Source organism: Asterias rubens, chromosome 10, assembly GCF_902459465.1.
Source record: "Asterias rubens chromosome 10, eAstRub1.3, whole genome shotgun sequence".
Classification (NCBI taxonomy): Eukaryota; Metazoa; Echinodermata; class Asteroidea; order Forcipulatida; family Asteriidae; genus Asterias; species Asterias rubens.
Window position 1 is genome coordinate 5,609,587 of NC_047071.1, and position 25,009 is coordinate 5,634,595.

The 25,009-nt window shown below is 38.9% G+C and overlaps 2 protein-coding genes across 3 annotated transcripts in view; one reads left to right on the forward strand and one right to left on the reverse strand.

Annotated features, from left to right (window-relative positions):
* Positions 1-17,115, forward strand: part of LOC117295425 (DNA-directed primase/polymerase protein-like) — a 43,712-nt gene extending 26,597 nt beyond the window's left edge. Inside the window, exon 11 of one of the 2 annotated variants that reach the window (XM_033778077.1) lies at positions 17,078-17,115. In XM_033778077.1, the coding sequence (XP_033633968.1) occupies positions 17,078-17,082 (5 nt within the window). In that variant the 3' untranslated portion in view covers positions 17,083-17,115. Of the gene's footprint in view, positions 1-193; positions 1,648-17,077 lie in introns of those variants that run through there. The other variant, XM_033778076.1, reaches the window with a different exon arrangement.
* A 1,310-nt stretch (positions 17,116-18,425) lies between these two features.
* LOC117295596 (bone morphogenetic protein 10-like) lies at positions 18,426-21,254 on the reverse strand. The gene is made up of 2 exons (XM_033778294.1): positions 20,861-21,254; positions 18,426-19,395 (listed from the first exon to the last, which is right to left on the reverse strand). Exons 1-2 carry the CDS (start codon positions 21,252-21,254, stop codon positions 18,476-18,478), a joined length of 1,314 nt encoding a protein of 437 aa, XP_033634185.1. The 3' UTR covers positions 18,426-18,475.
* Positions 21,255-25,009: the final 3,755 nt, after the last annotated feature.

The following is a 25,009-nucleotide window of genomic DNA, read 5'->3' on the forward strand; positions in this document are numbered from 1 at the left end:
TTTTTTCTTCAGCTCATTGGGTCGGTGTGGCGGATGAGCTGGATGCAACTGAAATTTTTAAATTATTGGTGATAGAGGAAGCACCAAGTGTTCCTAGGTCCACCGAGTCCTTAGAAGTGCTACTATTGGGGGGTTTGCTTGGTGCATTTGGGGGTTTTGAGACAGTCTTTTGTATTGTCTGTTTTTTCTTCAGCTCATCATTGGTTCAGTGTGGCAGATGAGCTTTGGAAGTGGACGCAACTGAAATTGTTACATTATTGGTGCTAGAGGAAGCACCAGGTGTTCCTTTGTCTAAGGTTCTAGGTGCTTCAGTCTCGGTAGATGTTGGTGCTCTTATTGGCAACGAACTCTGCATAAAATTTGGGAAAAGCAATGCTTTATTGGGCTCAAGAGGTCCAACAACCAGGTCATCATCTTCCTCCTTATCGTCGCTTGAACCTTTTTCAAACTTTTGAAATAGTTCACAAACTTCTTGCATGTCTTAACTCCATCAGTCTTAAATCGTATCACCAGCTCTTTCGAGCCACCATAGTAGGTTTTAACAGCTAAGTTCTTTCTCTTTGTTTTCACAACAAGCTAGACTTCAGCTCCAGTTATTTGCCAAAGTGCATGTTTTTTTTTTTTTAAATTGTGTTTTCGCTTCGACAGAGTTGACCTCTTGCCCTTGCTACCGCTTGCAAGACGCTTCAGCAGGACAGTCTTCCTGATGGGAGGGCGTCTTCTGCTGATTTTCGCAGCTATCTGCGGTGAACGCCTTCTGTAATGTATAAAATATAAAAAGAAATTCATATCAAATAAATTATTTTAGTTCCTGATCCATATAAAGAGGTGGTCAGAGATCAAATTAAGTTTTGTGTTGCACTCTTTTTAAGAGGAATGGCCCTCATGAAAGTGGCAAAAAAGGTTAGACAAGTCTCTAAAGCGCAAAAATAGCCAGAATAGTACATCCTTTTCCTCTTTACCCACTCATACTGTTATCTCCATATTTAGGTTGCTCACAAAGTTTTATTTCATTTTATTTAATGGATGAATTGCAGGTGGGTCCATTTTTTTATATTTTATAGTATTGGTAGCACATTTCGTGGCCCACAGGCCACATTGGATGTGATTTACAACAATTAAATAGCAATAAATAGAAAAAAAAACATTAAGAAAATTCAAGGTGGGGTTAAAATGAGTTACTAAAAATCACACATGTACAACCCAATTTTTGTAGACTGTTTCTACAATCGTCTTCACACGAATCGTAACCAGTCTCCAGATTTTTCCCGGGGGTGGGGGCATCTCGTAGTCAGCAGGGGACTCCAATGGGGGAATCGATGACGACTTACATTTTGTAGATGAGGTCGAAGAGGCTGATGGGGAGGCGGGCTAAGGCGCTCTCATTGATCACATTGCCTCTGGTTTTTCCCTGCGGATAATGACTGGTGCAGGGGGCGCCTCCAGTTTCCTCCAGTGCTGCGATGGGGCAGGGAGAGAGTGAAAGCACCGATTGCCTCCTCCTCTGCTGACACCACTGGTGCTCCATCCACTTGAGCAACACACACACTTGGCCTCTCTGGTGCCGCACTCTCCTCTTGGTGAACTCTCCTGGCAACTTCCCCCAGTTCGCCTCGTTTGTGGAGATTCACCACCCTTTTTTTCATTGTCAAGATCATGGTGGCAGGACTGAAGCATAGATGCGGACCTCGTCATTCAGGGACACCACTTTGCGGAGACCTGCACTTTACGGTATAGGGTATTTAGTTACAATTATATACACTTACCCTATTTCTGAGTCTGGGCGACATTAGGCCTCATTCGGCGGCGCTGGTCAGCTGTGAATTCATTCAAAAATTTTAGAGCTCACAAATACAATTACTAGCTACTATTTATATTTAATTATTAAGAGATATTACTTTATACCCTAATGGTGTCCTCCAGCTGAAAGGTTGCTGTATAGGAGTAGTGTACTAACAATTCAGTTTCCAGTCAGCCTTTGGACAACCACAATAAATGAACCTTAATAAATACTACGACTATATAAGTTAGAGAGATACAACCTTGCTTTTCCCAAAAGCTGGAGAAGAGTGAGAGAGACTAATTGTCTGCATTTGCTTTTATATGGCTATGTACACTAATAAAAAGGATTAGGGCCTGCTCAGTAGGGCCTGCTTAATAAATAACGCTTTCTTTCCATATACAGTGCTTTGCTGTAGCTGCTGGAGTAATCATGCACCTGAACACAATTAAGTTATTGTAAAAGCCACGAGAAACAAAATGTGTACCTTGATGAACGATCAATACTCAACCGAACTGTTGTACCAAAAAGGAGCATTCTCCCTTTTTTGTCTGTAGTCACATGACTGTTTGTTCATGCAATTCAGCAGGACCGGACTCATGCTATATTGCACCTTCTGGTGGTTGAGGGGGTAAACCTATCAGCGCTGACTGTGAACGCAAGAGAAGAACTATAGAGAAGAAAGGAGCATTCTCCCTATTTTGTATGTAGTCACATGACTGAAGTTCATGCATTTCAGCAGGACCGGACTCATGCTGTAGTGCCATCTTTAATGCCAACCAAGTGGGGGATGTTGATTCTACGCTCTGTTGACTTGGAGACAACATCAGCTATATAATTGACCGATGACAGTCTTTTTTTCTTTCAGAAGAGACTTTTTAGTAGACCAAAGCACCGGTCAGGTGAAAAGTTAGTGTGTTGCCAGAAATTGAAAGTGTGTACTTTGAAAAAGATGACGGTCAGCAGGTGAAGGAGTCTCAGAGCCACTGGAATCACGTCTCTTTTGTTTGGGGTCTTAGTTCCGTCAAGGCCTCTTCTATAGCTATCTGTACACTTTTCTGCTGATCTGCGATAGGTGCACTGAGCCTTGTTTCTGAAGCTTTGATACTGCTTTGGGTTCTGCTGGTAGCTCAATCATTGTTGCCTATTGCCAAACATGGCAACCAGTTTAAGGATCAAGTCATTAGAAAACTTTACCTTCCCTGCCTCCAACCCTCTTCTCTCTCTTCACATTTGTTTTGCTTCTTGTTTAACTTCTCCGTCTCCCACGAAACACTCCTGTTTCATCTTAAGATGAACCCACACTCTCATCTTGTTGCTTTTGTTAGAATTCAATTAGTTTCCTTATGGCCTTGTCAATCGTGTTTGTTTTTTGAGCGTCTTTGTTTCCTGATTTTCAACCCTGTTGAAAACAAAGCAGTGCTGGATTTACGCACAGGGCTATGCATTATATGACCATCTGTCACAACTTCCCTGCTAAAAAAAAAACATGCGCCTTCGAATGGTTACTTCCGGTTGCAAAACAGATGTGAAAATGGAACTTTGGTTTATATTTGCATAAACATGCACATTACAAAGTCCCAAAAGTCCTGAAAATCGCTTAAAGCTACTCAGGTAACAAGAACACAGATTAATTATATAAGGGCAATTCCACGGTAACGGAAGGACATTCAGACAGCATTTTCATGTTTCAAACACAAATGTAATGAAGACTTTTTTTGTTAAAATCAAGTTAATACCATAATTATGGGATGACACCTAAAACCTTTCAATTCCACCGAAAATTTGATCAGAGTTATTTGTCGTTTACATATTATGCATATTAATAAGGTCGGTAACGGAAGGACATCAAAACGGACATGGGTATTTCAAGTATGACACATTTTCTCAAAACTCTGTGAAGTTTCTTTGCCAATGTTATTTCAAAGCTACTAAATACGATCTATGATGTTTTGTGAACATTCAGCCTTATTTAAAATGACAGATTTATATTTGGTAATCCCATAACAATGGAAAACATTAATTATGATTCGGTAACGGAAGGACGGTAACGGAAGGACAATTGAAATGCTCAATCTACTACATGTACACAGTGAGAGTTATAGATCATATTTTTGTTGGAAAATACAATCTAATAAAAATTTAACTGTGTTGCAATATAACATGACTAAAAACTAATCTTTTTAAAGTTCAAACTATCCAAATTAGCAACCAATAAAGCAATTAAACACTAATTAAGCCAGTGACTGATTACCAGCTAGTAACGAAAACAAAAATGTTTCAGATTGATTTCAAAATGAATTTTACCTGTTATAAAACTTGTCCAAAACACGAATTCAACATGTTACATGTGAGGCCAGTGATACATGTAGCTAGTTAATTAATACAATTGATTACACTCAACCAGTGTTGGTACCAAAATCATAAATTTCAATTTTAAAAACTTGACAAACTTTGACTCTTTGATCTCAAACTTTATCTGAACAACAAAAGACTAATTAAGAATTTGTCTTATTAAGTGATCAGCAACAAATTAACACTCACTTTGTCATTTTTTTGCACATACATGTACATGTACATGGAATCTTTAATATTAAGAACTTGGTGGTGAATTTAATCTCCATGATCTCCAATCTGTTTCACTTCTCCTGCAAACTGTTCTTCATCATATTTCACTACACACCACTGGCCTACACGAATGTTGTTACCATCAGCGTCTGCACAAGATGTGCTCTCTGATGTGCTTGGTGTTTCCAGTACCTCTGATTCATCAGTGACAGGGCTATGGACAGGGCTATTAGCTTTGACCAGTTGAAATTGCTGATAGTCATCAGACTGAGCATAAATGGCATATTCTACCACGTGTTTATCTATCACGATAACTATGTGGTTTGTCTGGGTATTTGGCAATGTCTTTACACTTTCCCATTGGGTACAACCAAAAATTAATATTCTTTATCCCGATGCAAATTTAACATCTATTAAATCGTTTGCAGTACCCGCTGCTAAACATAGGATTCGAACTGCCTCTAGCTACCGGGCAATCTCGGTGGTCTAGTTGGTAAGACACTGCTCTAGAATTGCAAGGGTCGTGGGTTCGAATCCCACCCGAGTAAAAATGCCTTTGATTTTTTTCACAGGACTCGGGGAAAGTACTGAGTATACAGTGCTACACACATCGGTGTATATGGGTACAACCAAAAATTAATATTCTTTATCCCGATGCAAATTTAACATCTATTAAATAGTTAAATTGTTATTATTTACTTCAACATTTACTTTGTAATTGATTTACACACGTCCATATCTCAGCACGCTTGTTTTGTCTGAAGTTGAGAAACCCAAACAGACATCTCAAACAATTTCCGTTGCTGAGGCTCTTAACTTGTAGTGTTGCTTATTCACTTAAACATAATAGTTTCATTATAATTTATTTATGGCAGCGTACAACCTACTGGACAATGACGGTCATTACCCCATACTCCCCAACCTGATCCCAATAGAGTTTTTTCTCCTACAAATAATCCTCCTCTTCCTCCTCTGAATCTGACTCTTCGCTCCACGCTTCGCCATCTGCAGTGCTCACTAGTCCATCAACAGTTTCTTCATCCAACTCGGAATCGCTGTCACCGTCGTCGACCTCCATGTCCTCGACCTCCAAGTCCTCGTCGTTACTGCCATCAGTAAATAAAGTGTCTGGTATGGCCGGCCCTTCAAACCAGGTTGGCTTCAAGAGGTTGTCCTTCACACACCATCCATAATCGGTAGGTGACAAACCATCCCCAGGAGATGCTGTCACAGCTTGTGTCCACAATGCTGTAACATACTGTGCTCGTTGAACCTTCATATCAAGAGTCGGACGAGAAGGCGGCAGCAAGGCACAGTCAATTCGTTTGATGTTTGCAAGTGGATTCTCCTGAAAGTTGAAAAATTGCATAATTAGGCCTACACAAACTGTTTTAATTCTTACTATTATTGTTTGTGTGAAGTGCCTTGGGCGCCTTTTTAGGCGAATTCTGTGCTTTGTTAGATCTTTTATTATTATCATTATTATTACTATTGTCACTTTTATTATTATTATCATGTTTGTCATTGCCTTGCCTACCTTATCTACTTTGCCACTCATTTGCATCAGTTTGTTGTATCGTGCTTCATTGACACTTCGAGTCTTGCTTTGTGCGTACATGCAGCAGACGAATTCTGATGCGACATCCAGATCAACAACCATGCACTTCACCCATACTGATGAATAGGTTTACGTAACAACCAGTCTTGTCCTTCTCAATGATGTCGAGGGGTTTAGTTTTGCCCTTCCTGAAAAAGATAAGTTACAAGTTCCAGATGAAACCACTGTTCTATTTACATGTAGTACATTTCAGTGTTATCTCACAGACAAACGAACTCCCCTTCATAAGTCTGGTTTGAGTGGGGCATTTTATAAATATGTTTTAGTGCAAGGCAATTGAACTTTTGCCTACCTGTAAAAGGCTGACGTAAAGTCACATCCAGTGAAGGCATGGTATCCAGGTAGTGCTCTGGGAAGTCCAGGTTTGCACTCTTCAAGGACGTCAGCAATGTTGGTCACATTGATGTACCTCCTGCTGTTTCCCATGCCACAGTCCATGATGATGTTGGCTAAGGACCGGACTTCTCGACGTTGCTGCCCAAGTGCACCAATCAGTATTACCAAAACATCAGTATCAGATGCTCTGACCAGGACATTGCTTGATGTGATATTTGTGACGTGGAAAGCAATTAGGGTGCCGGCCTCTTCATGGTCACCTTGGAGTTGTGCTGGGCTGGATTGAGTAATATGATTGTGCTCATCAGGGATAAACTGGAAACACTCGCCACCGTAAGAAGCAAACAAGGTCTTTCCACCCAATATATTCCAGTAATGATCTTTCCCCCACTCTTTCAGGAGGAACTTGGCGAGTTCATTCTTGAATACTCCATTGGTGAGAAGTTTTTTCCACTCTGTCTGATTGTCTGATCTGACCCGGTTATAACATATACCGAGTCAACTGCGCCCCTGCAACTTTCTCTCACTGTCTTTGATGGAGTTCTCTACACATTTGTCGAGGCAAACATGTACTTCGCTAGCTCTCCCTAAACATACAACTGAAAGCATCATCCGAGCAATTGATGCATATGATGCTCCTATGTTTGTTTGTGAGAGGACAGAATGGAGAAGAAGACCTCCGTCGTAGACGTGTACATAACTACTCAGTAACTCGCCATCCATGATTGTTGCTGTCTGGAGGGACTCAAGCTTTTTCAGCAGTGCTGATTTGGTGGTTTTCACATGCGCCCCATCGCAGTGTGCAAGTGACAGTAGGGTAATTCGTTATGGGGTAAGAGAGAACCTTCCGGTCAAATGCTGTCTTCTCCGCAATGACTACGATCATGCGAACAAACGTGTCCCTCAAGCTCTCAGTGTTGTCTTGGAGGCAGTACCTTTTTTCTTCTTGACATTTTGTGCGACAAAGTTCTGAACGCGTGTCCGTTTGACCGGTTTGAGAAAGCGACTGTTGTCGTTGTCGAGTTCAATGCAAAATTTATCTCTATCGTCTTGACCCCTTTTTGGTGTGTTGATTAAATATAACTCTGTAGCCTTTGAAACTATTTGGCCAGTTGCCATATTCACCAAGGAATTGGGTGCATCATCTGTGAACGGGTTGCAGAAATCATCAATCTTTGCACTCAGTGCGGCCATCTGACTGTTGTCCCTTTTTATTCATGAGGGACGACATTGAGCTGCTGCATTTTCTCCCACTTCAAGTCCAGTGAATGTTCGTAGTTCGGTAACTGCCATAGCCCTCTGAGTCATAGTCAATGACCACCGGCGCATTGCATGATCAGAATTTCTGAAGGTGACAACTCCCTTTATTTGGGATGAAGCGTCCCAGTTGACCGTCTGCTCCAAAGAGAGATCAACAGCTGATCTACTGTAACCCTTCCTGATGCGTCTGATGGAAAATGCACCCTTCTCCATTACTTCAAGCATTTTTGGGTCAGCACTCTTCAACTTCCGTAGGAAAAGTGTTCCCCATCTGGCATAGTTTGGTCGATTCAGGGAGAAGAACACAGCTAGCATCGTTTGGAAAACATGAATGTAGCCACCGAGATCATTTATTTTTACGCATCTCTGCAGTTCTCTGTGGAGGCGATTGATCAGGAAGATGTAAATTGCCCATAACTGTTGCTGCGAGACTTCCATCAAGAGTTGACTGGAAAAAGTCCTCGTACATCTGCAGGTGATTGGTCACAAGTGGATCTGATAGGTGTTCTTCTGCTAGTCCTTGGTCCAACGGGACTGTGGACATTACCTGTTGGAAGGAGTAACAGTCCTCTTCAGGTATGGCTTGGAGAAAGCGACTGTACAACTTTTGCTCCAAAACGTTAGCAAGTAGACCATGAATCCGTGCACATCTGTTGTAGAACTTCCCCTAGATGAAACCCATCATTGAACCTTCTGCCAAGATGTCAGCTTCGGTGAGAGTTAATTCTATCCCACTTTCATTTATGAATGTACCAACTGCTCCGTAGAAAGCCAGTTCGATTTGGAAATTGCCTAGAAATGCAAACCCGAGACCCATGGCTGTGTGTTTCCAGGGTTTTACTGTTCCACGAGTGACGTTATAAATTGCATCTGATGCCATTGCAGATACATTTCAGTCAACTGTTTCCTTGTGTACGGCACTGACAGTTGGGGCGATGCCACCAAGAAGATTTCTGAAGAACAGGTCCAGCTGTGAAGGTATCTGTGGAGCACATACCTTCAAATTTTGGACTGTTGCTGGATTTGGGGTTTTTGTTTTTGGGAGCTGCATTATCTGCGATCTAAGTTGGAGAGCTGCCCATCTTAACTTGCTATCCTCTTCATACTGCTTTATCCTCATGAAGTTGCCTTTTCACTGGTCCACTAATTTGATTGTAACTTGCTCTTTCAATCGATCGTTTACCTTCCTGGTAAGATTTTGGACTGTGTATGTCTGTATGTCTGCATCATCTCCTCCAATGATGATGTACTCCTCTTTGTACAGATCATGTAAATCACTGACTAACACAGATCGTTGCTTTCCTATCACCTCATTCTGTACAAAGGTCAGTACAGATTCAAATGCCCTCTTGTGGTATGACTGAGATGAGCTCGCTGGAACAGTAGGCCTCTCTTGCTCATCAGTCTCCCTCAGGAACTGAACACGGCAGGACTTGTGGTATTCTGCCTCCTTTGCGATTAGGTCAATGCCACTCCTAATGAGACTCTTGAAGCGTTCATTTTCCGAATACTTGACTCGTTGGCAAAGTGACTCACAGCCAGCTAATGTGGCTACCTTTAGTCTTGGCTCCTCTTTTCCACTTTTCTTTTTACGGCTTTTGCCCCAGAAAATACAATGACCTTTCAACAGGCCCTGCTGGTTGGACTTGGGAAGGACACTGCATCGTCTCGATGTAAGCCTGTTTGGTGGTGGGTTCGTTGTCAGGTGACAGGGGTTCTTTCTGACGCTTCACTTCTGTGTAACACTTATGACAAGAAGGGTGATAGCTGAGAGTAGATTCTTGATCATTGCTTTCCAAAATCTTTTGTGTAACCTCAAAGTACTTGTCACAGTTTAATTTTTTACGCAAGGCAGCAGCATTCTTTACTGTTGTCAATATCCCATCATTGAACTTTTTCAGCTTGCCATCCCCTTCTGTGTTCGTGTGACAAATGTAGCAACTTGAACCACCCTCGTTGTCTTTGATCTGTTTAATGACAATGAAATAAATACTTAAGGGCCATTCTCATAACTTTTTTAATTTTGTGGTGTGTGGTTTTAATTATTGACTGGTCCATTGTTTTGGTTTATATTTTAGAAATCTTTAATGCTCTTTCGTTATTTCTGCCTCTTTTGAGATATTTGGGGTCCATTCATAGATGTAAGGCGCTTCATAAGCTTAGTTTATTGTTATTTTATCCTGTCACATAAAAAAGGTTACAATTGGGAGCCTTTTTGAAGTGTATTGTTTGGAATATTGTGTTTGGTTTTGAAGAATTGTGTGTTAACACGGAAATCAACTACAGCGGTCACCTTATTTTATAGTAGAACATTTAGTAAACATTTATATGTTAATTAAATTAGTTTGACATAAAAAGGATTGTATGTCGGTTATGTGTGACATCAGAAAACACCCCCTATTAAATTGTTAATTTAATTCTGTATATATTGGAAAAACGTTTAAACTTTTTAAATTAGTGCATTATTAGAAAACTTTAAATTAACAAAAACAAAACTAATATAAGTGTAGGCAAAATTTAGGGGCAAAAAACAAAAAACAAAACATTGTTTTTAATATTATTTGTTTTCAAAATTTATCAATTCAACATTAGTGTAGGAGTGTAGGCCTACAGATAGGTTGATGTTCAGACTCATTATTCCAAAAATCGCCATTAACTAATGGCTCAGAGACAAAGTTATTTTGTTGTTGATTTAATTAAAGTGCGAGCAATATTGATAAATTCGCTTCCACATGCAAAGAAACTGCAAGGCCATAGTGTACATGCACTCTATTAAGATAAAGAGATTGGATAAAAGAGTAACAGAGGGTAGGGACAACCCGGGCGGGAGGCATATAGCAACGTATGGCATATTGCTTATAATGACAATTTTAAGTTTAACCTCTGTCTTTGTAAAAAAATAATGCTAAACTCAACAGACATATCGCTGCTTAAAAAGACATATTTTTCTGAGAGGTGGCTGTGAGTGGAATCTTCTTTGTACTTTAAAGGCAGTGTACACTATTGGTAATTGTCAAAGACTAGCCCTCACAGTTGGTGTATCTCAACATATGCATAAAATAACAAACCTGTGAAAATTTGAGCTCAATCGGTCATCGAACTTGCGAGATAATAATGAAAGAAAAAACACCTTAGTCACACGAAGTTGTGTGCGTTTAGATGGTTGATTTTGAGACCTCAAGTTCTAAATCTGAGGTCTCGAAATCAAATTCGTGGAAAATTACTTCTTTCTCGAAAACTATGGCACTTTAGAGGGAGCCGTTTATCACAATGTTTTATACCATCAACCTCTCCCCATTACTCGTCACCAAGAAAGGTTTTATGCTAATAATTATTTTGAGTAATTACCAATAGTGTCCACTGCCTTTAAAAGGTGCAAAGTAAATTACATAATACGTACTTCTTGATTGACAACAGTGGATGGTCGAGTTGGTTCTTGTGCTGAATCCCCTAAAAGTTGCTCTTCTGGAGTCCAACACCTTTCTCCCGGATCCATCCTCCTGTGCGATTTATTCAAACTTTGCTCTTCTGAAGTCACACTATTGTTTCGTTGATTCACGCAGATAACGTACAAAAAGTATTGTTACCAAACTGGGCAAACGTGCACACAAATCAGAAGGGAGCATCCCAATGAACAACTGTAACCTGACAAATATCTGCCCTCAGTTGTAGCACACAACTGTTAATGCTCATCCCTCAATATACATAGTCCGAGTCTGTACTTGTTACTTCAAGGAACACTCACATTTCTTAAATAGTAGCACACTTTATCTATACACACATTCTTAGGCTTTGACCTCATGGTTCCCAGAATGACCAGTACTGACCAGTAACCTTGTTCTAGGAAATGATGTCACTTGTCTTGTCTTACCCATGTGTAACATGTTTTTTAATTCAAGACATCCCCCACTTTCATTTACTGTACTCTTAATTGGTCGTTGTTTGTATTTGTTTGATTTTTTCACACTTTGACTAAGTTACACTGACACTACACTTTACACATGATTTGAGATTGAATCCATGGTCTTTGTTATTCCAGACAAACTAAAGACAAATATAAGGCCAACTCTTTGTAATACAAATATATATCCTGACCCCCACCCCCCCCCCCCCCCCACAATATCATTCGTTATAACTTATACCATAACTTTACGCTGCACACCCATTACAGCTCAAACTCACAAACTCCACTGTACAGTACATTCTACCTGTATGTACATGTATGACTATAAAACAAAAGTGTGTGCTTAAGTTTTAATTAAATCATAAAATCTCTCATTAATTCATCATTGAACAATCTGAATTGTGATCTATATTGCACAAAATGGTTATTTTAATCTGAATGGAATTCAAACATAATCTTTTTAGATGATGCAGCAACAAATTTTAGAACAAAGTCTTACTTGTAGAGTGAGTTCAGGCAGTGAGTTACATGTAGCCTGTGCATGACAACCAGTTTTTAAATTAGCTTGCAGTTCATGTGTTTTAGAATAAATCACTAAAAATGAATGTAAAATACATAAAACCAAATACCATAAACTTATGGATGAAAATTATCATTAAATAAAATTACAAAATACCTAGCATACAGTAAACTACAGTAAAGTACCTGGGACTCTGCTGGACATGTTTCATCGGGTTAACTTTCCAGCTAAGCTAGCTCAATTTTTGGATACTGGTTATGTGCGTCTGGCTGCCCCCCTCCCCCCCCCCCCCCCCCCCCCCCCCCCCCACCACCCAAAATGTCTGGCAGTTGCCATTCATGATACCTGGGACTATGCCAAACATGTTCCAAAAGGTTTCATCGGGTTAACTTTACAGCTGATCTAGCTCAATTTTTGGGTTGGGCCATTTGGGCGTGTCTGGCTGGCCCAACCCACCACTGAAAATGTCTGGCAGTGGCCATTCATGATACCTGGGACTATGCCAAACATGTTCCAAAAGGTTTCATCGGGTTAACTTTCCAGCTGATCTAGCTCAATTTTTGGGTTGGGCCATTTGGGCGTGTCTGGCTGGCCCAACCCACCACTGAAAATGTCTGGCAGTGGCCATTCATGATACCTGGGACTATGCCAAACATGTTCCAAAAGGTTTCATCGGGTTAACTTTCCAGCTAATCTAGCTCAATTTTTGGGTTGGGCCATTTGGGCGTGTCTGGCTGGCCCAACCCACCATTGAAAATGTCTGGCAGTGGCCATTCACGATACCTGGGACTATGCCAAACATGTTCCAAGAGGTTTCATCCGGTTAACTTTCCAGCTGATCTAGCTCAATTTTTGTGCCCTTTCCCAAGGCCCCCATGACCACACCCACCAGAGTGTGCTTGTCAGACGTCCATTTCCTTACTAAGGCATGTACACGCACCATCGCCATATACATGATAATTGGTTAACTTTCCAGCTAGGCTGACCCCCCTGGGCTCCTGCTCTATTATGACTTTGTAATGAACGAGTGAGTAGCGTCGGCGCGAATTCATCACATGATGGCGCCTGACGTTTAAAACATAAATCATATACTCTATTGCATTTTAAACAGCGCTCGTTTGAACAAAAGTGAGCCATTCTGAGCAACCTTGTTTTAAAAGGTTTAAAACAATCATTATTAACAGCAACATACAGCGTTATTACTGTGCATAATGTCTACATAACTTTAAGACTCAAAGTGCGCCCTCAGTGGTCACATGTAAAGTGAAAAGAATATGTGACGGTCCATTAAACATAGAATAACAACAAACAAAAACAACAAATTCTTATGAAGTGCATTTCATAATAACCATATCTCAAGACCAGAACTGAAACCCACACTTAGCGGATTAGAAACAAATGATGCTTGAATCCAGTGTTCTTGACCACTGCAATGACATGCTACCCTACCCACTATGGTGGAGAGTACTACATGTACATCACACATAATGTATTATACAAATAATGACTGCTTCGAGTGCTATGGTTCAAACTATGACTCCCGAGGTGATCCCCGGAGGCCAAGGGAAAAAAGAACACAACGGGGATCACCGAGGGAGTCATAGTTTTAACCATTACACAGGTTAAAGCAGTCAATATTTGTTTTATAAAACCCCAAACATAAATATTTGAAAGAAAAAAAAGATTACCGATTTATGGTCGTTTGAATGTCAGAGGTCAGGCGCATTTTGACAGAAATCAACAAGAAAGAGCATGCTGTAGCGCGTTTATCGGATGGAAATGAAATTTAAAATTTGAGCTTGTTTAGCCTTGATTACCCCAAAACCAAATATGAGCAAATTTGAAGAGGGTAGGGTTTAAAATTGCCGTTTTTTTTTTTTTTGGGGGGGGGGGGGGTGATTTGACACGGAATAACACAAAATAAAAATGTTCAATTTAATTTTACTCAGTGCTATATGGTCATTAACTGCAGTTTCATACCCATATGATCAAAATGTCAATAATTGAAAAGTGCCTATCAATATGAAAAACAAAAATCCAAATAAACAAATTTTAATTAAAATGTTCCAGGTAGTAATTTAGTGTTTCCTTTCGCCAAACAAATGATATGCAAACCATAAACTCTATTTACCAGGACCTCCAAAATATACAAGAATAATTTGATTGAATTCATATTAATTTCACAAAATGACCTTATAGTCCTGCGATCGATTTCACAAAACTCTTCCTAACTTTAGACTAATCTTAGGACTTAGGACGAGTCCCAACCCTGCACTGTAGCATGCAGACCTTAAGATTAATCCTTAGTTAGGAAGAGTTACTCGTCCTAACTCGAGATAAGACGAGTCCTAAACTCTTTGTGAAATCGACCCTAGAGCAGACACTGAGTCATGTACGTATATCTGTAGAATCTTGAGCAACTCACAGAAGGAAGTGTTGCAGTATAATCTAAATTAAAGTCATTATACACTTTCGGAACAAAAGAAAAAAAAAGTTCACAGATTTACAAATAATTTACAGGGTTTACAGAAGGTAATGGTGAAAGACTTCTCTTGAAATATTATTCCATGAAATGCATTACTTTTTGAGAAAACATTAAAACAATATCAATTCTGGATAGCGAGAATTACAGATTTATTTTAAACACACGTCATGACAAGGCGAAACGTGGGGACACAAGGGTGGGTTTTACCGTTATTTTCTCCCGACTCCGATGACCGATTGAGCCTAAATTTTCACAGGTTTGTTAATTTATATATAAGTTGTGGTACACGAAGTGTGGGGCTTGGACAATACTGTTTACCGATAGTGTCTAATGGCTTTTGTGTAGCTAAGCTTTGTTTTGCATTTAAGTTGTATTGAATCATTAACTTTTGGATTACATTTGTATATTCGATGGTTGTCTTTTTATTGTACACTTTGTAATGTTGTTACTTTTTGTTTATTTGTAGCATATATTTTTGTACTTGTATGTTTTTAGTTGTGTGTGACCCTTGGTTCAGTTCATTTGTTGTGAAAAATAGGCCCTACGTAATCGATAACAATATATTTCAGTATTGCTATTTATAAATGTATTAAGTGTTGGTGAGTTTGACTGCTAGAGTGCTGGACCACCAAGACTTGTAACATGTTCGTTATTAAAGCTCAGTGCATTGTGTATCCAACCCTGGAGCAAGTACAGACTCGCAGTCTTTCCTTGTGTTGAACATTTAAAGGCAGTGGACACTATTGGTAATTACTCAAAATAGTTATCAGCATAAAACCTCACTTCATAACAAGTAATGGGGAGAGGTGGTTAGTATACAAATAATGAATGTTTATGAGTGCAATGGTGCGAATATGTTCATGAGTTGAAAGATGGAATGTTCTATTAAACGATTACAGCGGTTAAAATGTTTTTAAAAAAGTTTCCTGAAGTTATCATGTGTTTGTTTGCTTGCTTGCTTGCTTGCTTGCTTGCTTGCTTGCTTGCTTGCTTGCTTGCTTGCTTGCTTGCTTGCTTGCTTGCTTGCTTGCTTGCTTGCTTGCTTGCTTGCTTGCTTGCTTGCTTGCTTGCTTGCTTGCTTGCTTGCTTGCTTGCTTGCTTGCTTGCTTGCTTGCTTGCTTGCTTGCTTGCTTGCTTGCTTGCTTGCTTGCTTGCTTGCTTGCTTGCTTGCTTGCTTGCTTGCTTGCTTGCTTGCTTGCTTGCTTGCTTGCTTGCTTGCTTGCTTGCTTGCTTGCTTGCTTGCTTGCTTGCTTGTTTGTTTGTTTGTTTGTTTGTTTGTTTGTTTGTTTGTTTGTTTGTATGTTTGTATGTTTGTCGTTTGTTTGTTTGTATGTTTGTTTGTATGTTTGTTTGTATGTTTGTTTGTATGTTTGTTTGTATGTTTGTTTGTTTGTTTGTTTGTTTGTTTGTTTGTTTGTTTGTTTGTTTGTTTGTTTGTATGTTTGTTTGTTTGTTTGTTTGTTTGTTTGTTTGTTTGTTTGTTTGTTTGTTTGTTTGTTTGTTTGTTTGTTTGTTTGTTTGTTTGTTTGTTTGTTTGTTTGTTTGTTTGTTTGTTTGTATGTTTGTTTGTATGTTTGTATGTTTGTTTGTATGTTTGTTTGTTTGTTTGTTTGTTTGTTTGTATGTTTGTTTGTTTGTTTGTATGTTTGTTTGTATGTATGTTTGTATGTATGTATGTTTGTTTGTATGTTTGTTTGTATGTTTGTTTGTATGTATGTTTGTTTGTATGTATGTATGTTTGTTTGTATGTTTGTTTGTATGTTTGTATGTTTGTTTGTATGTTTGTTTGTATGTTTGTTTGTATGTTTGTTTGTATGTTTGTTTGTATGTTTGTTTGTATGTTTGTTTGTATGTTTGTTTGTATGTTTGTTTGTATGTTTGTTTGTATGTTTGTTTGTATGTTTGTTTGTATGTTTGTTTGTATGTTTGTTTGTATGTTTGTTTGTATGCTTGTTTGTATGCTTGTTTGTATGTATGTTTGTATGTTTGTTTGTATGCATGTTTGTATGCATGTTTGTATGCATGTTTGTATGCATGTTTGTATGCATGTTTGTATGTATGTTTGTATGTATGTTTGTATGTATGTTTGTATGTATGTTTGTATGTATGTTTGTATGTATGTTTGTATGTATGTTTGTATGTATGTTTGTATGTATGTTTGTATGTATGTTTGTATGTATGTTTGTATGTATGTTTGTATGTATGTTTGTATGTATGTTTGTATGTATGTTTGTATGTATGTTTGTATGTATGTTTGTATGTATGTTTGTATGTATGTTTGTATGTATGTTTGTATGTTTGTATGTTTGTATGTATGATGTAGATGCTGGTCTCTTTTAATAACGGAATCAATGTGTTGTGAACAGGTTTTCAACTAGTGGTTTAAACCCAACAAGGCCTGGTTGTTGATAATTTTACCGAAACGAAGTCAAGGTAAATTATTAAGAACCAGGCCTCGGCGGGTTTAAACCACTAGTTGAAAACAGATTCAACACACTTTGATTCCCATTCATAAATACCTTTGCGGTCAAAAAACATCAACACTTTTGGTCAAAAAGTAAAATAATTGCAAAAACTATAATTGTTCAATGATTTCATCCCTCCAGCTTGAAATGGTAAGGCCCTCCGCTGCCCTCGAGTAAACAACTCTTTATAAGGGAATGCTGTGCAGGTTGTGCGTATTGCGTGATGTGGCACAACTGTCCTGGCCATTGTTCTCGACCAATAGGAATGAAGAAACTGTCTTATGAGCACAGGTGCAAGCTCGTGTGTCACGCCCATGTTTCAACACTTTTTACTGGTCTTAAACAAAGGTTAATACACACCCACGTGACGCCCTCTCCACCGATAGGAATAGCGAAAATGTCTGAGGTATTTATGAATAAAGATTAATACAAAGTGAATATAGACCAGAATGAGGTGTTCATTACAGCAGATAAGATATATTTTCATATAGTGATAAAACAAGAAGACTACTCAACATAAATGAATCAATTATAAAGCTGTATCTAAGTATAAACAAATTACGACCACACAACTTTGCTACTATTATTATTGGTATTTATTCAGCATTCAAACACATACAAAATACAAACATTATCAAAACAAAAGCTAGAAATTCAACATTTCATCCCAAAACTCGTGACAATCATGAGTTCAGGGAAGTGTTGTTTCAGATAGTTTGTTTTAAAGCCATTATACACTTTCGGAACAGATAAAAAAAGTTCACAGATTTACAAATAACTGATAGGGTTTACCGAAGGTTATGGTAAAAGACTTCTCTTGAAATATTATTCCATGAAATGCTTTACTTTTTGAGAAAACATTAAAACAATGATCAATTCTCGACTACGAGAATTACGGATTTATAGTAAACACATGTCATGACACGGCGAAACGTGGTGAAACAAGGGTGGGTTTTCCCGTTATTTTCTCCCGACTCCGATGTCCGGTTGAGCCTAAATTTACACAGGTTTGTTATTTTATATATAAGTTGTGAAACACGAAGTGTGAAAGCTATTGGACAACACTGATTACCATTAGTGTCCAATAGCTTTGATCCTATACAAACCTCAAGTACAAAGTCTACTGATAATGCTACTAAAAGTGGAGTTTACTTGATGTCCAACCAACTGTTACTTATTGTTTAAAGGCAGTGGACACTATTGGTAATTACTCAAAATAATTATTAGCATAAACCTTACTTGGTAACGAGTAAAGGGGAGAGGTTGGTAGTATAAATGAAGTGGAGAAGTTTTTGAGAAAGAAGTCATTTTCCACGAATTTGATTTCGAGACCTCAAGTTTAGAATTTGAGGTCCCGAACCCAAGCATCTGAATGCACATAACTTCGTGTGACAAGGGTGTTTTTTCTTTCATAGTTATTTCGCAACTCCGACGACCAATGGAGCTCAAACTTTCACAAGTTTGTTATTTTATGTATATGTTGAGATACAGCAAGTGAGAAGACTGGTCTTTGACAATTACCACTAGTGTCCACTGGCTTTAATGACATCCACATTTTTTGACCACCATGCCCTCATACCGATACTTGTACGTCAGTACATTGTCTTCATCTAGATATAACATTGATATAGGACCCAGTTCAGTAGGTACACAACTTGGATTATCTATATGCCTTGGGTTATGTAAATGAACAAGTGTTTGAATGATTGAGTGTGTGGTTGGATTCCAGTGATCTGATAATGGAAAAGTACACTTTCCTGAACATTTAAAAGCTTCATATCGTCTAGGAGCAATTACCCATTCATGCCATCCTATATCACTAAAGACAACTTCCATCGGTCGCCGCCTACACAAGCTTCGCCTTTCAGCTAAGTCTCTCGCACTTCGAAGCAAGGTGGCGCTGTTGCCTAATTTGTCTGCAGCTGTTGAATAAACATCAGACATTCGATCATTCGCTTCCTCGATGTAATTTTTCAGTTTTCTTGTGCTTTGAATGTTGTCTTTGGTGTTTTCCTCTGTGAAAACTACTAACAGAGGTTCATACATACTATTATTAAAAGCAGCATCTAAATATGACTCGCTGTCAGGAACAGTTTGAGTGTGAATCTGAAGTCTTAATGGCTGGAATAGTTTGCGTGTTTTGGAATGAATCCTCTTGACAACTAATCTTATAAAGTCAGTTAAGTCCAAAGATTGCCATCCACTGCGAGGTATGTGGACTGCACTTGACCACACCACTCTGGTATGAGATGTGATATCTTCATAGATTGTGAACTTGGTCATGTCTCCTTCCAGATTTACGTTCTTGGTATTAACGAATATACGAAGTTCAGCCTCAGTCACATATTCTCCCGGTGGTATAGTCAAATTAAACAGTAAATTGAAATGCATTCTCTGTTGATCCTCTCTATGCAAAGTGGTTCCAGATTTCAATTCATGTATTCCACTAGTTACCGTTTCTGTCGACAAAATGAGAACAATCGAGAATAAGCACACAGAACAATTCAAACTTTAACAATGGTATCAATGCATTACGTGGGATGTGGATCCCCTACCTCGAGGGAACTTATGTTGGTTTTTAAATTTAAAGGCAGTGGACATTATTGGTAATTGTCAAAGACTAGCCTTCACAGTTTGTGTATCTCAACATATGCATAAAATAACAAACCTGTGAAAATTTGAGCTCAATCGGTAATCGAACTTGCGAGATAATAATGAAAGAAAAAACACCCTTGTCACACGAACTTGTGTGCGTTTAGATGGTTGATTTCGAGACCTCAAGTTCTAAACCTGAGGTCTTGAAATCAAATTCGTGGAAAATTACTTCTTTCTCGAAAAATACATTGCTTCAGAGGGAGCCGTTTCTCACAATAATAATAATAATAATAATAATAATAATAATAATAATAATAATAATAATAATAATAATAATAACCGTATTTATAACGCGCCTTTTGCCAAAGGATACAAAGCGCCAGGTATTATTTGAGCAAGGAGTGGGACGAAGTTTGAGATATAAGACCTAATCCTTAAGCGCCATGTAATGGTTTACAAGGTGCTGTGGCGCAATATGCTGCCAATCCAGCCAGGAACACCGGGGCGAACCCCTTCGCTTTTCGATAAGTGCACAGGGTTCTTTTGCATGCGTTTTACACAACACATGGGACCAACGGCTTTACGTCCCAACCGAAGGACGAAGCAATGGTTATGTGTCTTGCTTAAGGACACAAGTGTTACGGCTGGGGATTCGGACCCACACTCTGCTGATCAGAAACACCAGAGTTTGAATTCGGTGCTCTTAACCGCTCGGCCACGACACTCCCACGATGTTTTGTACCACCAACCTCACCCCTTTAATCGTCACCAAGAAAGGTTTTATGCTAGTAAATATTTTGAGTGTTTACCAATAGAGTCCACTGCCTTTAATAATTATCACCGGGCATAAGTCGTGAGATCAAAACACAATTGTACCAAGTTGAAGTTACTATTTTTAGTAATACAGTTTGGTGGAGATTGGTGCCCATCGGGACAGGTATAAGACCTGTTCTGTCGTGGTATTTCTGTCCACAAAGCTTTTTTCCACTATACAAATTTCTATTTATAGAGTAAGTTGTTAGGTATGTTACTTGCGTGTTGAACAATTTTTGCCATATCACGGGAAGACCAAACTAAAATATTTCGGGTCCTGCGAATGCGATGGGTTGCGAATTTGACGTGAATTTGACGTCACAACTCTGCCCCTGCTGCATGAATTTGACGTCAACTCTGCCCGCCCCGCAATATCCGCAGGAGTTGCTTCTAACTCAACCCCTGCGAATTTGTGACGTCAACATTCGTATCGCATTTGCATTCACAAATGCATGAACCATATTTTGTTTATTATGATACAAACAAACAAACAAACAAACAAACAAAAAAACAAACCTTTATTCTTGAAGCTACGTATGATGCTTGCATGATTGAGATTAGTGTTGGCAAACTTGTTGTAGATTGAAATCATATACGACGGTGTAGTACCACGTATCCCATTTTCAAAGTTAAGATCGCTCATAGATGACGTCATGTCCAATCCAACATAGTCAAGTAGTCTGTTTTCTTCTTGTTTATTCTTAATACTAGAAGCAGCAAGAAGCTCCGTTACTTTGTTACGCGTCCCTTTCACAAGATGTCCACCTCCTGGTCTGTATGACTGGTCATCAATGACCACATCTTGTTCCGGGTCTTGATCATCCACTCCTAGTCTCTTCAATGGACTCTCTTCAGTTTGGACTAACAATATTGCAATCCAAAGAAATTGACAAACACACATAAGTTTCATTGTGCTTTCAAATAATCCCATCAAATAACACGACTAGAGGATACAGTTTGAAGTGAATCAATGTCGTTTAAATCTTACAACTTAGTAGCATTTGCTACTTATGAGCTAAACAATTGTTGAGCTTGGAGGTGTGGGCTTTCTAGAACACAGCTTCATTTAGATTGAGTAATAATCACTGAAATACTCGCTTATACACAGAGTTCCAAACTAATGCTCCACAATGCGACGAATTAAGCTTATCATCACACAGGCTCTTCATGATCTTCAAGTATCCAAGCGAAATGTAAACAACTTGATATTACGAGATAAAACAAATCCAAGTATTTTAAGTAATTGAATGACTTCGGGGAAATTACGTTGTTTGAGATGCGAATAAGGTCAGCATAATATGTGTCTCCTTATACTCTATGTGGGTCCCTTTTTGTTTCTTCGATTCCCATATCTAACCTATAATGCCTTTGAACCTAATACATTGATTTTGTTAAAGCCATTTGACACTTTCGGTAAACAGTATTGTTTACTGATTGTTCAAAGGCCCACACTTCGTGTATCACAACTTATATATAAATTAACCTGTGAAAGTTTAGGCGCAATCGGTCATCGGAGTCGGGAGAAAATAACGGGAAACCCACCCTTGTTTCCGCACGTTTTGCCGTGTCTTGACATGTGTTTAAAATAAACCCGTAATTCTCGCTATCGAGAATTGATAATTGTTTTAATGTTTTTCTCAAAAAGTAAAGCATTTCATGGAATAATATTTCAAGAGAAGTTTTTCCCCATTACCTTCTGTAAACCCTGTAAGTTATTTGTAAATCTGTGAACTTGTTTTTTTTTCTGTTCCGAAAGTGTATAATGGCTTTAAAGGTAGTGGACACTATTGGTAGTTGTCAAAGACTAGCCTTCAGAGTTGGTGTATCACAACACATGCATAAAATAACAAACCTGTGAAAATTTGAGCTCAATCGGTCATCGAACTTGCGAGATAATAATGAAAGAAAAAACACCCTTGTCATACGAAGTTGTGTGCGTTTAGATGGTTGATTTCGAGACCTCAAGTTCTAAACCTGAGGTCTCGAAATCAAATTCGTGGAAAATTTCTTCTTTTCTCGTTAACTATGGCACTTCAGAGGGAGCCGTTTCTCACAATGTTTTATACCATCAACCTCTCCCCATTACTTGTCACCAAGAAAGGTTTTATGCTTTAAAATATTTTGAGTAATTACCAAAATGACCACTGCCTTTAGAGGCCCTAAAAACTGATGTGTTTTATTTGTGTGTGTGAGAAATTACCTTTTTCGCAAAAATTATTATAGTGTCAAGTGCCTTGAAGAATGTTATTGGTATCTCCTTAGCCTTGGCAGTCGAATTATTCACTCCGAAAAAAGACCGCCGCTGTATAAAAACCCACCCGTATTCACTGTGCGTAACACGACACGACACGATGCCCCCGTACACTATCCGCATGCGTCGGCCTTCAGGCCGACAGCTTGTAGGGTCTGTGTGTTGAAGCCACTGACCTCATTACTATAATAAGCGAAGAGTTCCCACGGTCAGCTCATTACCATAATGCCCGCGAAAGACGAGACATGTTTACATCACACACCACCACGGACGCATGATAGGGTCCAAAGGTCGTGATAAGGGAAGTGCGTGATTGGACGTCAAAATGAATAATTCATTTGCCTCACATCCTGTGTTGTCTGATAGGTCTGACGAAAGATATACATATTCATGGGCTGCATACTAGCATATCCGAGAGCCCCCCCCCCCATTTTTTTCCACTTGTGGAAATTTTTCAATACAACACATTAAACCCGGAAGTTACAGACCCGACAAGGCTGTCGGCCTGACGGCCTCCGCATGTGGTTAGTGGTACGAGTGCGGATGACTTACTTATGTGCACAGTAGTCGTACGATGTGACAGTGTGTATACGGGTGGGTCATGCGGTGTGATCGCACGCACCACGCACAGGGTATACGGGTGGGTTTACAGCGGCGTCTTTTCGGAGCGAATATTGCGACTGCCTTGAGCAAGGCTAGTATCTCCTGTATAAAATCCTGTGAGAGTTATAATAGCCTTGATCAAGGCTGTTGACGTACTGTTCCCCGGCCCGGCGGTTCGCGGCTTACGCATGCAGTGCATACACAAATGTACATTACCATACATTGTACAGCGAAAACAGTATAGCGTAGTTGTGAGTACGGTCGTGTCTTTGTACTTTCAACCTCGTACACGTGGCTCAAGTACTCATGTATCGTAAGTGTACCGTATACAGATGGTATGTGTACATGTACAGTACGTATGTTTACATACGCTGTACACGTACTAGATTATGCACTGTTTTATGTATGGGGGTGCGCTGGCGGAATTCAGTGATGGGACTGGGATTTTGCAGATCGCGGCTGGCTGTAGCGCCTTGATCAAGGCTAGAGTTATAACAGCATAATTATGGCAAAACACGAAACAGTTTTGTTAATTTATGCACATGTTGAGATACAGCAAGTGAGAAGACTGGTCTTAGACAATTACTAATAGTGTCCAGTGTCATTAAGTCAGATTATTTTTATTCCACTTTTTTTCTATATTATTATTATTCACATCAAAATTCACATTTGCATAATTCTTACGAAGTCTACAAAATGTTGAAAAAGTTCTTGTTTGAAAAGTTCAGTCAAAAATGTTACTTTTACGTGCAGCTGGATGTTCATATATAAATAGATTATTGCAAGAGACAAAAAACACGTCATGATTTGTGTCCACTGTCTTTAAATGTAAAACGTTCATAATGTTTTAAAACTATTGTCGTACATTGAAAGCGTCTTATTCACTTTGTCTGCTTTAAAACAAAATAAAAAATGATGGGATGAAAAGAAAAAAAATATACAAAATGAAAAAACAAATGCAGCAGTATTACATCTTAAATGGAAATCTAGTTTAAGGTCTAAATATTACTTGTTAATTTATTAAGAAAATATTGTGCTGAAATCAGACGTGAAAATTACCAAAAGTGTGCATGATTTTTAAAGGCAGTGGACACTATTGGTAATTACTCAAAATAATTATTAGCATAAAACCTAACTTGTTGACGAGTAATGGGTAGAGGTTGATGTTATAAAACATTGTGAGAAACGGCTTCCTCTGAAATGACATAGTTTTCGAGAAAGAAGTAATTTTCCACGAATTTGGTTTCGAGACCTCAAGTTTAGAATTTGAGGTCTCGAAATCAACCATCTAAACGCACACAACTTCGTGTGACAAGGGTGTATTTTCTTTCATTAGTATCTCGCAACTTCGACGACCAATCGAGCTCAAATTTTCACAGGTTTGTAATTGTATGCATATGTTGAGATACACCAAGTGAGAAGACTGGTCTTTGACAATTACCAATAGTGTCCATTGTCTTTTAGCGTTTGTGCTATACTAGCGTTAAATAAGGGAATCAATGTGTGGTGAAAAGGTTTTCAACTAGTGGTTTAAACCCAACGAGGCCTGGTTCTTGATAATTTTGTTTTGATTGATGAGTGAAGTTAAATAATTTTAAAAGTCAAACGAATATGACAGAGCTGGTAGACTTGACTCAAAGCTGCTGGCGCAGTAGGCCACGACCCGGCCGGTGCGGCACAACTCGTCAATATCAACTGCCGAACATAGACAGCATGTACCTAACGAAAACAACGTTTACATTTTAGTTTGTACATATGCATACATTGTATCAAAGTCGCGAGTTCGGTCGTTCCTTCAACCTCGTACGTTG

Excerpts from the sequence above, each read along its gene's own strand:
- LOC117295596 (XM_033778294.1), bottom strand. The coding sequence starts at position 21,254 with ATGAAACTTATGTGTGTTTGTCAATTTCTTTGGATTGCAATATTGTTA. Across the intron at positions 19,396-20,860 it reads ACGTAGCTTCAAGAATAAAG|AAACGGTAACTAGTGGAATA; the intron begins GTTTGTTTTTTT and ends TTTTGTCGACAG.